General features: G+C 41.1%; 1 protein-coding gene across 7 annotated transcripts in view; it reads right to left on the bottom strand.

Annotated features, from left to right (window-relative positions):
• LOC126426822 (serine/threonine-protein kinase OSR1) overlaps positions 1–17,834 on the bottom strand; it is a 523,270-nt gene that overhangs the window by 89,586 nt on the left and 415,850 nt on the right. For 6 of the 7 annotated variants that reach the window (XM_050088842.1, XM_050088846.1, XM_050088844.1 and 3 more), the window contains one exon: positions 7,438–7,688. In XM_050088842.1, coding sequence (XP_049944799.1) covers positions 7,438–7,688 — 251 coding nt within the window. The remainder of the gene's footprint in view (positions 1–7,437; positions 7,689–17,834) is intronic. The other variant, XM_050088845.1, reaches the window with a different exon arrangement.

Here is a 17,834-nt window from a genome sequence, read left to right as displayed (position 1 = left end):
CCGACGATCAACTTTATATGATCATTCCATTTTAAATCACTCATAATGCGTACTCCCAGATAATTTATGGAATTAACTGCTTCCAGTTGCTGACCTGCTATATTGTAGCTAAATGATAAGGGATATTTCATGATCTTTCTTTCTATGTATTCGCAGCACATTACACTAGTCTACATTGAGATTCAATAGCCATTCCCTGCACCATGCGTCAATTCGTTGCAGATTCTCCTGCATTTCAGTACAATTTTACATTGTTACAACCTCTCGATATGCCACAGCATCATCCGCAAAAAGCCTCAGTGAACTTCCGATGTCATCCACATGGTCATTTATGTATATTGTGAATAGCAACGGTCCTACGACACTCCCCTGCGGCACACCTGAAATCACTCTTACTTCGGAAGACTTCTCTCCATTGAGAATGACATGCTGCATTCTGTTATCTAGGAACTCTTCAATCCAATCACACAATTGGTCTGATAGTCCATATGCTCTTACTTTGTTCATTAAACGACTGTGGGGAACTATATCAAATGCCTTGCAGAAGTCAGGAAACACGGCATCTACCTGTGAACCCGTGTCTACGGCCCTCCGAGTCTCGTGGACGAATAGCGCGAGCTGAGTTTCACACGATTGTCCTTTTTGAAAGCACTCCTGATTCCTACAGAGTAGATTTCTAATCTCCAGAAAAGTCATTATACTCTAACACAATACGTGTTCCAAAATTCTACAACTGATCGACGTTAGAGATATAGGTCTATAGTTCTGCACATCTGTTTGACGTCCCTTCTTGAAAACGGGGATGACCTGTGCCCTTTTCCAATCTTTCGGAACATTACGCTCTTCTAGAGACCTACAGTTCACCGCTGCAAGAAGGGGGTAAGTTCCTTCGCGTACTCTGTGTACAATCGAACTGGTATCCCATCAGGTCCAGCGGCCTTTCCTCTTTTGAGCGATTTTAATTGTTTCTCTATCCCTCTGTCGCCTATTTCGATATGTACCATTTTGTCATCTGTGCGACAATCTAGAGAAGGAACTACAGTGCAGTCTTCCTCTATGAAACAGCTTTGGAAAATAAGACATTTAGTATTTCGGCCTTTAGTCTGTCCTCCTCTGTTTCAGTACCATTTTGGTCACAGAGTGTCTGGACATTTTGGTTTGATCCACCTACCGCTTTGACACAAGACCAAAATTTCTTAGGATTTTCTGCCAAGTCAGTACAGAGAATTTTACTTTCGAATTCATTGAACGTCTCTCGCATAGCTCTCCTAACACTACATTTTGTGCGTTTTCAAGTGCTCGGTGAATTTTTACTTTTGAAAAAGATGAATCATAGAACCTGTATTCAATTTTGCTTGAAAAACTGAAGAAAGTGCAGCCATACATTTGAAATGTTGAGCGTGGCTTTTGGCTAAATCAATATGGTTAAGTCATGTGTTTACCAGTGGTATAAATGTTTGAAAGATTGTCGAGAAGACGTTGAAGACATTGACCGCCTTTTGTGTCGTAGCACATCAATGACTGACTGACGATACGGAAGAAGGAAACAAAATTTTTCTGAAAAATCACTGAATCACCCTCAGAGAGTTTGCTGATCATATAGGCATATCATTTGGCTCATGACAAGCAATTTTTTCAGATGTTTTGAGTACAAAATTTGCAGCAGCAAAGTTTTGGTATAAACTGTTGAATTTACGTCAAAAACAATATCACATAGACACTGTACAGAAATTGCTGAATGAAGTCAATAATGAACTGGTATTTCTATAGAAGGCTGTAATACAGACAAAACATGGGCATATGGGTATGATGCTGAAACCATTTTCCCCACCAAAACTGCCTTGAAGAGCCAAAAGCAGTAAATATTTGACAAGCTCGATCACACGTGAATCCTTCATGGTTTTCTTAGATTACAATGGGACAATGTGTCACGAGTTCCTGCCTTACAGTCATACAGTCAGTAAGAAATACTAACTCGAAATTATGCGCAGATTGCGTGAAGCAATCTGAAGAAAGTGACTAGATGCGTGGAAAAAATCACTCACGGAAAATGCATCACAATAATGCTCTCCCTCACACCTCAATGCTTGTTCGTGATGTTTTGGCAAAAACACAAAACTTATGTTGCCACAGATTCTGTATTTGCTGGACATAGCCACCTGTGACGACTTTCTATCCCTGAGACTGAAGAGAACCCTGAAATGACATTTTGCCACCATTCATCAGATAAAAGTAACAGACTGACAAGGAGCTGAACACAACAACAAAACACAAGTTCCAGATGTGCTTCCAAGATTGGAAAAGTGCATTAGATCTGAGGAGGATTACTTTGAAGGGGGGCAAAGTTTATGTTCTTCATGATGATGATGAATAAATAATGGTTCTTTAAGAAAAACAATAATTCCCTTTACCCTCTGATCACACCTATCGGCCATGAGCTCATCAGAGGTGAGCAGCAGTCATGGGGAACTGCCTGAATGTGGTAACAAGGCTGTTAACTGAAATATCGTGGAGAAGTTACAATGTGATCTGGGGCGGGCACTCAAGAATTCTGAAAGTTAGAAATACACCAGGAAAACCTAAGATCAGATATAAGAGTGGGACGAGCTACAGGGACGTTCTCCTCCATCATCTTGTGTACAGCATACCAAGAGGGCTGCAACACACGAGGTGAGGCAACCAACAGGATACTGAATGTTACTTGGCAGATTTTGATTCCACAAATGTACAAATAAATGCTCTCTGAAACAATTGGCTTCATTTTAGTTATTGCTTTGTTTTTAATTTAAAGTAAAGCTACCATTTTAGTTTGGTAAGGCTTACTCTTTCATTCCCTATTCCCACGAATTTAAGCCCACGCACGTCACAGATATGAAAGTCACACAAAATTGATTATTTTCTTGTAAGCTCAAATAAGAAATTTGGTAGTTCTGTGCAGAACTGGCAATATAAGGAACATGTTGAAACAGCAACTTGAAGGGACAGGATGTGTTGGGAAGATATCGAGGAATAACTCAATGGAACTTGAGGGAGCTGTAGACGGTAAAAACCAAAGGGAAAGACAGAGATGGCAAAACATTCAGCAAGCAACTGAGGCTTTAGGGTGCAAGCACTAATTCCAGATGAAGAGTTTATCACACGAGAAGAATTCGTGGCGGACTGCATCAAATCGGCGACAAGAACGAATACAGCAGCGTCATTAGTTGCATGCCACAAACATGAATGACAGTAAAAGTGAGACAAAATTTATCATCGCAATCAAACATCTAATGGCCTACCATTCCAATCAGGGTTGGTACAGTACCAAAATATGAAAAATTTGAGGGGGAAACCCACAAATTAACACTGCCGTTGTAATGCGACAGAAAAAGAAATACTAAATTGAACTTAGACATGCCACAACAACGCTATCCACAGGTCGTGAATACATTTCCTTTTGTAGTTCTTGTTAACTTCAACATTCAAGGTTTTGATGTTTCACTAGTTCACAATTATAGTTATTGGTAACATTATTGTTGTATGTAACATATACTGTTGGACGACATCATTATTTTATACAAAAAAGTGCTGTTTGGAATGGTCTAGAACGTGACATCACCTTAATTTTTTTTTTTTCCCCCTTCTTCATGAAATATCTGTCTATAACAACTTTCTCAGTACCTGTCCAAGATTAGTAATTAGGTAATTAAATAATTCAAATGTAAATTAGAATTTTTTCCATGGTTATTTATGTACCGTATTTCGTTGAAATTTCTCTGTCAAAAACGAGAATGAGCGATCTTTCATTTTTTATTTCTGACAAAACTTTGCAAAATGTGTTACATTTTATCTACTAACATTTCTACAACCAAATTTGCATAAATACTCACATACTTATTTTTGACAACTGGTTTCAACAGGCTTTGCTGTCATCATCTAGTCATCAAAAATTATGTTACAGTATGTTTTCACTGTGACTTGGAACCTCATGCCAAGTTGTCATGTTAGCAAATAAAATGTAGCACATCATGCAAAGTTTTGTCAGAACAAAAAGTTTACAATCAAAAAGCATCTTATGCACATGGCCTTGTCTGTGTGTGTAGCACTGACAGATGACTGTTGAATATACTGTAAAATGTGCAATAACACTTGTTTTTACATTAGCTTGACATATCAAGCTAACAAACAGATGTGTACCACACAATGGTGGGTGATCGCTGCAGTTTCTTACTCAGTAATATATGACACTGTTACAGTGTTCCTCAATCCATAACCGTAAATTGTATCTAACAGTTTAAATTTCAGCACTCAAAAATACATCACAACCTATTTTTTTTGTCCCTCCTTGACCCGACTGGTTTAGTGAACTGGATAGGCTGTCTAACTATGCCCCAGCTCTAGACTTGACTTATCTACGAGGGTATTTCAGAAAGTAAAGATACACCGTACGCCAGAGGAACAGCAGAATTTTGATGAGCAAGTTGGAAACACTGGTGTTAACCTTGAACCGTTAGCTTTCTCCTCACGGTCGTTCGGCAGTTGAACGTTGCTTTTGGTTGGAGTAGGTCGTGTTAAAAATGGCTGCGCCGATTCAGAATCCCGCCCAATGCAAAGTGCGCTCCGTCATACATTTTCTTCATGCAAAAGGTCAACGACCAGCAGATATTCACAAAAGAAATTGTTTCTGTTTATGGGAACATTACGAATCAACAAAATGTAACGAAATGGTGTCGTCATTTCTCTGAAGGTAGGACAGATGTTCATGACAAACAAAGAACAGGCTGGCCATCTGTGATCTCTGATGCCCTTCTTCGGAGAACGGAAAAAGCAATTTGTGCTAATAGATGTCTCACATTGAAAGAATTGCGAATTCACCAAAAGCCAAAAAACGCAGAACGTCTATTTCAGCCAAGAAAATCATGGCTTCTGTTTTTTGGGACAGACAAGGCATTCTTCTGATGGAATTTATGCCTCCTGGAACGACAATTAATGCTGCTGCATATTGCCAGACTTTGAAACGTCTTTGAAGGGCAATTCGAAACAAACTCAGGGGAATGCTGACAAGTGGAGTCAGCTTGCTTCATAACAACGTTCGGCCTAACACAGCGCTCGTAACCAAAGCACTACTCAAACAATTCAAATGGGACGTATTGGACCATACGCCATACAGCCCGGACCTTGCGCCCGCCAACTTCCATGTCTTCCGTTACCTGAAGTCACATTTTGGTGGGAAACCATTCCACAACGATTAAGAGATCAAAGATGAAGTTCAAATGTGGTTCCGACAACAGGCGGCAACCTTCTATGTCTGTGGGATACAAAAGCTTGTGCACCGACTTAAATGTTTGGATAGCAGGGGTGATTATGTCGAAAAATAGCAAATAATCCAGTTAACAAGTTGTAACTGACGTTTTCTAAATGTTCTATTTAAGGACTGCGAGCCATTGTATCTTTACTTTTCGAAATGCCCTCGTATCACACATATGCAGCATCCCGTAGTAAACATGTACTTACAATATACACTGGTATTGCATTGTATGCCATTGTCGATAACTTGAGTGTGATGACCAGTCAGAATTTTCAAAGAACTCAAATTGCACACAAGTAGGTTACTGCAACGAAAAACTGATCTCTGTCTACGCTACACATCATCAATATATTAGTTATTGTATTTTTTAGTTAAGATTTGGCAGCTTTGCCATCTCACAAGCAAACTGTCGCATTCCACACCAACCTAGGCCTCGAGCTACACGACAGGCCAATTTCAGCACACCTCGTTTTCTTCCCGCTCTCCATATCGACAACAAATTTACCTGCTGTTTCCGCCAGAAGATACAACATGCAGCCACACACAGAGAGGGCACGACACGAAAACACTATGCTCCTGAGAGGTGAAATACAGTTACGGTCACACACTGTAGATGGCGCACATAACACAGACTATACAGGGTGTCCCAGCTATCTTGTCCACCCAAAATAACTCTGGAACAATAACAGCTATTGGAAAACGACTTTCACCGGTATCAATGTAGGGCTGGGTCCCATGAATGTACATATTTGGAAACATTCTAAAATGAAAGCATATGTGTTTTTTAACACAAACTTATGTTTTTTTTAAATGGACCTCCTATATTTTTTCTTCAGCAATCCATAGCATGACAAAGCACATACACAATGGCATTGATTGCATCGCAATATTCCCATTACATCCCGAGATATTAAGACACGAAGTTGACGCTTTAAACACCCGACATGCGCTGCTAGCGCACGTCCTGAGGCTCAGGCGTGAACCCCATGCTGACCGTAATCGCGATATGATTGACATGCATAATCACACTTCCATACTTATCAAGAGGTCCGAGACGAATAATACGGTCTGCTGCCATCCTGCTGCGATTACGGGCAGCATGGGGTTCACGCCTGAGCCTCAGGACGTGCGCTGGCAGCGCATGTCGGGTGTTTCAAGAGTCAACTTCACGTCTCAATACCTCGGGATGTAATGGGAATATTGCGATGCAATCAACGCCATTGTGTATGTGCTTTGTTATGCTATGGATTGCTGAAGAAAAAATATAGGAGGTACATTTAAAAAACATAAGTTTGCATTAAAAAACACATATGCTTTCGTTTTAGAATGTTTCCAAATATGTACATTCATGGGCCCCAGACCTACATTGATACCGGTGAAAGTCTTTTTCCAATAGCTGTTATTGTTCCAGAGATATTTTGGGTGGACAAGATAGCTGGGACACCCTGTATTTTCCTCCAGCCTTATGACACACAGGCAGTGCCAAGTGGACATCCTCTGCCGAACGTCAATATATGTGGATGCACGGCTCTACTCAGAATGCACCGTCAGTCAGTTTGACAGTTTCAGCACCGTTCCTCATGACAGCCTCACAACTTCTATACAATTGCTGCCCAGAACATGCGACGTGACATTCTACTAGCTCTGTTAGTCACTGCTCACTGGAGCAAGGACTACACCATGTTCACAGATTGATCTGGGCACACGAACTAACAACAGTGCCACAGGCCTCTTACCCCTCAAGGTCCTCAGGCTTAGCACTGATTTTTATTGATGGGGAACACTAATGTGTGCTGACAATCCTCACACAACAGAAGACCTTACAACAGAACATTACTAGAGAAATTATTGTCGTCACACCTGCAGAATTACAATGTTATGCCGATAATGTCTTTACATAAAGTCAGCGATGCCTGTGACCACCACCACTTCCACTATCTCTTATAAATAGGTACCTACATGTTTTTCAACATTACTATTACATACTCTTTTTTTACTCAGTTCACGGTTACTCGAAACTTGAGCAACAGACATACAGGTTTTATGTGGGACACTTTGTACCACCCGATTTGCCACGACTGACGCCAACGAACCCACTAGCCACAGACACTGAGTACACTTTAGCCATTAACCACATTACACTACACTACCTGTGTATCTGGCCATTGCTGTGGAAGTACTCGAGCCCCTTGAGCACCTCGCGCAGCACCGTGGCGATGGTGGCCTCGTCGAAGACGCCGTGGCGGCAGTCTGCGACGCGCATCTTGTGCTTGATGATGTCGAGCAGCGAGCCTCCCTCCAGCAGACGCAGCACCAGCCACAGCTCCTCGCGCACCACGAACGACGTGTAGTACGTCACCACGTTCTCGTGGTTGCACGACGACATCGCCTGGATCTCCTTCTGAGGGCACGCGTGCCACCGCACCTCAGTACCACTCTCCACAGGTTATGCGAGCACTTAATGTCAAAAAAATCTGCAGTTTCACTCTAAACTAAAATTGACAGTGGCATTACGAGATACGTACACCGTACAGGATGTTTAAAACGAAGAGTTACATATTTCTACAAGACGTAGTATTGGACAAAATTGGAAGAAAAGTTCCTATAATTACATGCCAAGAAATCAGTATCTGCTCAGATAAAGGCCATTTACTTGTGACAAATAATTAGCGTAACAGTCAGCCGAGCAGCCAACGCTCTTGCCGCAGTGGTGACACCGGTTCCCGCCAAATCACCGAAGTTAAACGCTGTCGGGCTGGGCTAGCACTCTGACGAGTGACCGTCTGGACTTTTTTTTTGTGTGGTTTTAGGGCGCACAACTTCAATGGTCATTAGCGCCCGGACTACGTTAGGAATGCACCGCGAGGCACAAGTTTAAAACAGCAACTAAAAGGGAAAACACGATAAAAGATCGACAGGCATAGGATTAAAAAAACAGCATAATTAAATGTCCTTAGACAGGTCGGTCAATTTGATAAAACGAAGAACGCGAGCAGCTGCTCCTGGGTCATCCGCTAAAATGGCATCGAGAGTACACGGCAGGCCAAGATCAAGACGCAGTGTAGTAAAATCCGGACAGGACGTTAAAATGTGGCGGACCGTCAGCAAGTGCCCACACGGGCAGAACGGCGCCGGCGCAGCCGTCAGCAGATGGCAATGGCTGAACCGGCAGTGTCCAATTCGTAACCGGGCCAGACAGTCTGGACTGCCGAGCACTGTTGCAAGCGGGGCGCACTTTGCCCTTACGAGTCAAACTGAGGAGCTACTCGAGTGAGAAGTAGCGGCTCTGGCCACAAAAACTGACAACGGTCAGGAAAGTGGTGTACTGACCACGTGCACCTAATACTGCCCCTGGGCTGAGAGGGTGACACAGCGGCCAGTTGGTACTGTTGGACCTTCCGAGGCCTGTTCGGACTGTGAGCAGGCTACCTCACTGTTCGCAAGAAGAGGCAGTTTACTAAATTATCGAAAGACTGCTGCTGTGGGCAGATGTAAATTCTCAAGTCATTGTGGATGTGGGGCACCAGGATCACTTCAGCATCAATGTGTGTGCGGGAACTCTCGACCGACTCGTAGGGCCCTACACTTTACGGCCATTCCGTGCCAAGTGGTCCAATTTCAGAGATAGTTTCCAGATGAGAGTCATAGATTTTGCTGAAAATTTGCGTGAACATTCACACGTATTCCTAATGAACATTGGTAAAGTTTTATTTTCAGCAATCTAATGCTTGTGAGGATATAATCAAGTGACCCCATGGAACAGCTACCAATTATGCACCCGCAAGTTTTCAGCAGCTGACGTGCAACACCTCCAGCAGTATTTTTTCGAATGAAACAAAACTAGGCACTCTTCTGCACCTTTTAACCCTCTCTTACATGAAATAATAATAATAAAGAAAAAAGATTTCTGAGAGGTCTGCATACAGATAATTTGAAGCAAAGTTGGCAAAAAAAAAAAGAAACTCTAAAAAAGTTTAGCTATTTATATCTCCAAAAGTAACAGCAAGATGAACATTAAGCTTTGCACTAATAACTTACCAGTACAAAGTCTTACAAAACAAAATTTCATTTTCCTACTGATTTTCAGTAGTTTACAAATTGAGGGCAAAGACGGCAATTTTTCTAAAAACCCCAAAAATTGCTATTTTTGGCCCACATTTGCAAAAGTGTCTTCTACACATTCTACTGAACCATTTTCATTAGAAATACTATATTCTACACTACCTAAGGAACTATATTTATTTTTGCAATGGAGCATATATGGCACTAAAAGAGTACGAGAAGGTGGAGACACACTGAAAATGGGGCCATATTCAACTGATACTCTAATTAAATCTGACTTTTTTATTATGTTCTACAATTGTTTAGTGCTCTCTATGGTACATAATATAAGAAGTCCCAATGACTAGGAAATGAGCTTGACTCAGAAAAACTGTCTCCCTCCCCCTTTTTTTATGTCTCTGCAGCATTCTTTTTATAGAAAGTGAAATGGAGTAAGGAACACAATAAAAAGAATAGTTCTCTTTCTTGTAGCTCTGGTAATTGGTAATTTGATGTAAAAACATTTGAAAAGTATTTTTTGGATTGTGTCTTGCCAAAATTACTTCCTAAACAATCCCAACAGTGATATCTCTTGGCCATCAGTAGTTTTCCTAGTGACACACTACAGCAAATCAATGAAACCTGTTAAAAATTCAATTAGCTTGAAGTAAATATAAGCTCAGGATCCTAAAAGAGATCTCTTCTAGCTTTGGCCTCTGACACTTCTAGAAATGGATCATCAGCCTGGGATCCTGTGTAAGGAAACCCTTATCAGGTTGAGAATCTGTGATAAGAAACTCACCCATGCTGATGCTGCTGCACAGATATCAGGCATGGCCCCTATCGTGATGGGAACCTCTTTTCCTCACTTTAAAAGGAACTAGCAGTGGTTAAGCCACCACAGATGAAACCAACACACTTATACAATTTTTCGTGTGTACACCGACATTCCACATTAATGGCAAATAACGCTGACACAAAATATGCTATACTTAAACCAAGACTAAACTAGCAGATCAATAGCATTATCCATTAAAGACATATACTAATAATTCTCTGTAACATTAATCAATTCCAAAAAATGTCAGGAAGACTGCTGTGATCTTCTTCAAAATGTACACAATGTGATAAATTTATACAATTTGACAGTGGTGTAAAACCCACAGCCTATTTATACGATGAGTGCTGCAGTTGTTTTGCAATAATTTTACTGCCCTGTTAATGCACAGTTAAACTGTGAAGTTTGAAACAAGTTTTATTCTGCATTTACAGCAGAGAAACAGGTAAATGTAATGGCGAGTCGTGACAAAACACACACTTTTTTTGAAGTGTATCAAGTTATTCAGACTATCTCACTTCCCAGTCATCAAGACTTGATACTGCCTTTCCCACAGAATGCTAAACAATTGTAGAACATAATAAAAGATGTGAGATTTAATTTGACTGACAGCAGAATATGGGCCTATTTTCAATGCACCTCCACACTGACTTTTTAGGGCCTTACACATTCGCATTAAAAAACCAAATATGGATTTCAGATGGTTTAGAATATGGTCTTTCTAATGAAAATAAGTTTGCAGAACACTTTTTGTAAAAGTATGCCAAAAACAGCCATTTTTGACATTTTGAGAAAAATCGTCAACTTTGCCCAGAATTTGCAAACTATTAGAACGCCATAGGAGAATGAAATTTTACATTCCAAGACCCTGCATATGAAAGTTTTAGGTGCAAGGTTTCTCGTGTTACTTTCAGAGATATAAAAAGTGAAACTTCACTTTTTTTTGGGTATCTATTCTTCTGGCCAACTTTGGATTAAATTATTCTCACACAAATAATCATTGAAAACTTTTTATTGTTTCACTAAAGAAAGTGCAGAAAGTTGTATAAGATGGCCTAGTTTTGTTTTGTTCAAGAAAATACTGCCAGAGATGAGATGTCTCAAAACTGCTGAAAACTCACAGGTGCACTGTCAAGAGTTGCACTACAAGATCAAACAAATGACTATATCTCTGGAAGTATTGAATTAACAGTTGTGATGTTCATTGGGAACACGTGCAATCATTCATACAAAATTTCATCAAAATCCGCTACGGTTGTGCGGGAACCTCTAGAGTCTAGACCATCTGGCACCGAATAACTCATTACCAAACAGGTTAAGAGGTGCTAAGTGCCGCCGATTTCTGCGCGATGAATTGCCTGAGCTACATAGGAACATTACCTTGCAGGAAGGAGACTATTGTGCTTTATCCGTGACAGAGCACCACCCCATTCCTGTGGTTGGTGCACCAGTACCTCACCGCAATGTTGCGGGGACAAGACTTTGGTCGAAGAGGTCCAGCAGCCAGGTCCTCCCATTCACAAGACCTGAATCCATTGGATTTCTGGTAACAGAGACATTTAAAGGCAATGATGGATGCCCAACCCACTAACAATGTTCAGACGTTACACAAGAGTGTGGCACTATTCGAATACAGACAGAAGTATTTGAAAGAGTGCAATTTGTAGCAAAGGTCTAGTGTATGTGTCAGGATCTTTGAAAACCAGCCTGCCTGCCTCCTTCTGCGTAACAAGACAGATCGGAATGAGAGGACATGTTGGCTCCATATCTGAACAGGCATTTGCTTCCAGACATAGGAACTTGGAACAACACTACCCCCTGTGGGATTATGTGACACTTTCTTTAAAGACCCTGTGACAACTCCCAAGAAATCCAACTAACATTTCAAAAACTTTTTTTCACTGTCTTATTACACATTAGGGCCAACTGATTTTGTTGCCCTGATCCAATATTAGTTACCTCGAGTGTCAGTTATATACACAAACTGTGTCTACAAATCACAAATGTTCTAGTTTAGTCACCAAGGTGCATTGAAATTGAAGTATATTGGTATTATCCTTAGTACATAGAAAATGTGATTTACTTCTGGATGTCAGTGAACTAAAAAGAAACAAGTGATTGGTCAAGAAGAGATGTTTAAAAGATCCACGCAAATTAACACAAACAAACTTCTTTATTAAATCTACTTAGATCGAATGTCTTGTGGAAAAAAAATTTCAAAGGGATTGTCGGTGAAAGGTTTGACTACAAAAGCTCTAGTATGAGTAAACACACATTACTTTTTCTGTGCCCAATTAGAGGATGTTTCACCACACTCCAAAGATTGTGTACAAAAGTCTTTGCCACTAAAAGATCAAGTGAGTATAGCAATTTACAAGCCAGCTGCAAAGGAAATAAGGTTGTTAGCAATCAGTTTAATTTCACTAACTCAGAAAAGTCAGCAGTTTTGTATCAGTTTCCATCTAATGAAGATTTAAAAGAAAAAAAAGAAGAAGAAGAACAAAAGAAAGAAAGAAATTACAAAATGGAAATGCACAGCTTCCTTGACAATTCCTGCCCCTCCCCTTACACACACACACACACACACACACACACACACACACACACACACCTCTTTTCTCCAACATTAACCAACACTTAAAAAAAGCAAAAAAGCAAGAAGCAACCTGAGAAGTCATCTGCGACCCAAATGTAGGAGTGTGTTTACACGGAACAAAAATGAATTGCAAGAGCTGAAAACTGCTGGCCAAACCTGCATTTCCACAATGAATAAAATGTATCAATAACACTCAACCTGGACATGAAACTGAGGGAGAGGAAAAGACAGATGGGCAGCAGTCACTAGTTTTGCGGTTGAAGGTGATATAGTTTTCACATTCCATGAGAAATAATGCTGTGTACACTTGCCACTAGTATCAATTACATTTTCAGCCTTTCTTCAAACTGATGCACACCGATCAGCCAAAACATTATCACCACTGACCTTTCCATATAAATCTGTCCAGGTGACAGCAGTGTCACCTGGCAAGGAATAACTGTTAATCAGACACTTGCGCAGTGCATGAAGTATCAGCGGGCGGATTGTCCGCGTGTAGAATGGGGAAGGCACGCAATCCGAGTTTGATCGAGGACAGACTGTGATGCCCCAAAGGCTCAGCATAAGCATCTCCGAAACTCCACGACTTGTTAGATGTTCGAGGAGTGCTGTGGTGAGAGTCTTCAACATGTGACAAAACCAAGGTGAAATTACTTCCTGATGTCGCCGAGTTGTGTATCACGTAACCGATGAGTAGCTTTGTTGTAGCAAAGTTTGTGCACATTTGTGCCCAAGCATAAATCACAGAATCAGAAGGCAGCAAGAATGGATGTTTGCTTGACCCATCTGTTGAGATATGCAGACCAAGGAACAGATTTCATTACTCAGACTGTGGCACAAGATGAAATGTGCTGTCACCACTTTGACATTGCCTACAAACGGATGAACAAGGAGGAGCAGCAGCACCTTCTACATCTACATCCACATCCATACTCCGCGAGCCACCTGACTGTGTGTGTGGCGGAGGGTACCTTGAGTACCTCTATCAGCACTCCATTCTATTCCAGTCTCGTATTGTTCGTGGAAAGAAGGATTGTCGGTATGCCTCTGTGTGGGCTCTAATCTCTCTGATTTTATCCTTATGGTCACTTCGCGAGATATACGTAGGAGGGAGCAATATACTGCTTGACTCCTCGGTGAAGTTATGTTCTCAAAACTTCAACTTCCTATAACAAAGCGTGCTGCTCTCCGTTGGCTCTTCTCTATCTCTATCAACCCTATCTGGTACGGATCCCACACTGCTGAGCAGTATTCAAACAGTGGGCGAACAAGCGTACTGTATCCTACTTCCTTTGTTTTCGGATTGCATTTCCTTAGGATTCTTCCAATGAATCTCAGTCTGGCATCTGCTTTACCAATGATCAACTTTATATGATCATTCCATTTTAAATCACTCCTAATGCCTACTCACAGATAATTTATGGAATTAACTGCTTCCAGTTGCTGACCTGCTATATTGTAGCTAAATGATAAGGGACCTTTCTTTCTATGAATTCACAGCACATTACACTTGTCTACATTGAGATTCAATTGCCATTTCCTGCACCATGCGTCAATTCGCTGCAGATCCTCCTGCATTTCAGTACAATGTTCCATTGTTACAACCTCTCGATATACCACAGCATCATCCGCAAAAAGCCTCAGTGAACTTCCAATGTCATCCACAAGGTCATTTATGTATATTGTGAATAGCAACGGTCCTACGACACTCCCTTGCGGCACACCTGAAATCACTCTTACTTCGGAAGACTTCTCTCCACTGAGAATGACATGCTGCGTTCTGTTATCTAGGAACTCTTCAATCCAATCACACAATTGGTCTGATAGTCCATATGCTCTCACTTTGTTCATTAAACGACTGTGGGGAACTGTATCTAATGCCTTGTGTAAGTCAAGAAACACGGCATCTACCTGGGAACCCGTGTCTATGGCCCTCTGAGTCTCGTGGAGGAATAGCGCGAGCTGGGTTTCACACGACCGTCTTTTTCGAAACCCCTGCTGATTCCTACACAGTAGATTTTTAGTCTCCAGAAAAGTCATTATACTGTAACACAATATGTGTTCCAAAATTCTACAACTGATCGATATACAGATATTGGTCTACAGCTCTGCACATCTGTTCGACGTCCCTTCTTCAAAACGGGGGTGACCTGTGCCCTTTTCCAATCCTTTGGAACGCTACGCTCTTCTAGAGACCTACGGTACACCGCTGCAACAAGGGGACCAAGTTCCTTCACATACTCTGTGTAAAATCGAACTGGTATCCCACCAGGTCCAGTGGCCTTTCCTCTTTTGAGCGATTTTAATTGTTTCTCTATCCCTCTGTCGTCTATTTCGATATCTACAATTTTGTCATCTGTGCGACAATCTAGAGAAGGAACTACAGTGCAGTCTTCCTCTCTGAAAAAGCTTTGGAAAATAAGACATTTAGTATTTCGGCCTTTAGTCTGTCATCCTCTGTTTCAGTACCATTTCGGTCACAGAGTGTCTGGACATTTTGTTTTGATCTACCTACGGCTTTGACATAAGACCAAAATTTCTTAGGATTTTATGCAAAGTCAGTACACAGAATTTAACTTTCGAATTCATTGAACGCCTCTCGCATAGCCCTCCTCACACTACATTTCGCTTAGCGTAATTTTTGTTTGTCTGCAAGGCTTTGGTTATGTTTATGTTTGCTGTGAAGTTCCCTTTGCTTCCGCAGCAGTTTTTTACTCTGTTGTTGTACCACGGTGGCTCTTTTCCATCTCTTACGATCTTGCTTCGCACATGCTCATCTAACGCATATTGTACGATGGTTTTGAACTTTGTCCACTGGTCCTCAACACTATCTGTACTTGAGACAAAACTTTTGGGTTGAGCCGTCAGGTACTCTGAAATCTGCTTTTTGTCACTTTTGCTAAACAGAAAAATCTTCCTACCTTTTTTAATATTTCTATTTACGGCCGAAATTATCGATGCAGTAAACGCTTTATGATCTCTCCCCACATGACTAATAACCTTAGCTCAACCATCCCCCCCCCCCCCCCCAAAATTAACATTGGACAGGCCATAAAGAACAAGCCTTAAATGGGACAGCACTTCTCCAGAACAGCACAAAGCCACATGTAGCCAAGAAGACCTTCAAAAATTTTAATGGGATGTTCTTACATCCGCGATCTCTCTCCCCACATGACTAATATCTTCTGCCCCTTAAAATAATCTTTAAAAGGTAACAGGTTCAACAGTGACAAGGAAGTGCACGGCACTGTGGAAAACTGGATCTGTTACTATCCCATGACTTTCTACACTGAACCAATCCACTCCCTTCCCATGTGTAGTTTTACAGCCCCACACCAACTGTAATCACAATATTGGTATTAAAATTTCCTTACATATAACTGAATCTGCTTTTCATGTGGGCACACCTTATAAATCCATCAAGCAATTGAGGACATAGGGTGCAAGTGCTGCTTTGAGTTGAAGTTGTTGTCACAAGGGGGTGGGGAGAGGGAGGGAGAGGGGGACCGGGAGGGGGGGAGAGGGAGAGGGAGAGAGAGAGAGAGAGAGAGAGAGAGAGAGAGAGAGAGAGAGAGAGGAATTTTATGACAGAAGACAGACATAGTATTTCCAAGAAAAGTGTTATCACTGTTACACATTCCATTATACCAAGTAACGATGAGATGGGAGGTTTCTCTCTTCACTCTACTCAGATCAAACTTTTGTAACCTACAAAACTATCACCACACGTCCAAAACAAACATGACAAATATAATCACAAGCCACATATCTTATTTCAGCAAAGACAAACAACTTTCCTCCATTCTACACATCCTAAACAAAAACTGCCAAGTTCCAGGATTTATCCAATTCCTATTCCCCTCCATGTCACTTCCTCAATTATGTCACATTCAGTACTTCCAGGGTGAAGGCTTTAGTTACACAATCTCTCTAAAAACTGTTTTGAGAGTAAAAGTCAACAACAATGAACAAAATCAGTATTTTTGTAATGTCTGGTTGTAAATGTTGCCAGCACACATTGTTGAAGGGGCATTGGACTGCTTGCCAAAAGTGCCCTAAAAGGTATTTTCAGGTTCTGTACCATACTTACATGTGAGTACCTCTTCAAAAAGCACGTTTTCATATACTTCAACAATAATTAATGATTTTTTAAAAAGTTTTTTAGGGTGGCATAAAGTACTCCGCCTCTCCTAGTAACAGGCTTTATGAAAAATGCACTGGTATTACTATTGTTAAATCCACAACATAAGAGGCAAAAATAAGAGCAACAATCGTATCACATGTAATAGGCAGGTGGCAGGGAGTGTATGCTGTAGGGCTGTGTGTACCACAACAGAATAATAATGATTTTAAGAAACAAATAGTAGGAAAATTACTGCAAAGCAACACAATGGTGCTAGCATTTGAGAAGGACAACAGAAGCAGACAGACAACTGGGAAGACAGAAATGGAGTAAGTTGCAAGCCTTTGGAATGTGATGTCACAGGTGACTGCTGCAGAACTACAGGACTGATCAAGCAAGCAATAAGAGATAAAAGATTAAACTTTACAAGGGACTATCCAAGCTCCAACCTCTAATTGTGTGTCAGTAATGCCGGTCACAAGCGGGAGTGGAAAGTTATGATGACAGAAGAGCTATTTGGGTAGCCATTGACGTAACCATACGTTAGGGACCGATGACCTAAGCAGTTTGGTCCCTTAGAAACTCTCACACATTTTTGTTTCGATTGCACGAGACATGTTAAGTATTTAAAGTGCCAACAACCTTAACACACTAGGTGCTAGAGTATTATCAAACAAATTTTGGAGAAAAACACTTGGCACACACACACACACACACACACACACACACACACACACACACACAGTCCGTCACTATTTCTGTTACTGGAGTGTATACAGCAGGACTCGTACCGCAACTAAACTAAAAATTATGAAAAGTGAAATGAAGCTAACCTAACATAGACCTCAGGCTACACTACCAATTAGTGTCACCACTATGCAGATAAAGTCATTAATACTCCAACCGAGATTCGTATTCCAGATGAAATGATTAATAACATTTCAGTGTC

Source organism: Schistocerca serialis, chromosome 11, assembly GCF_023864345.2.
Source record: "Schistocerca serialis cubense isolate TAMUIC-IGC-003099 chromosome 11, iqSchSeri2.2, whole genome shotgun sequence".
Lineage (NCBI taxonomy): Eukaryota > Metazoa > Arthropoda > Insecta > Orthoptera > Acrididae > Schistocerca > Schistocerca serialis.
The sequence above is the reverse complement of the archived record's forward strand: the minus strand, read 5'-3'. Positions and strand labels throughout refer to the sequence as shown.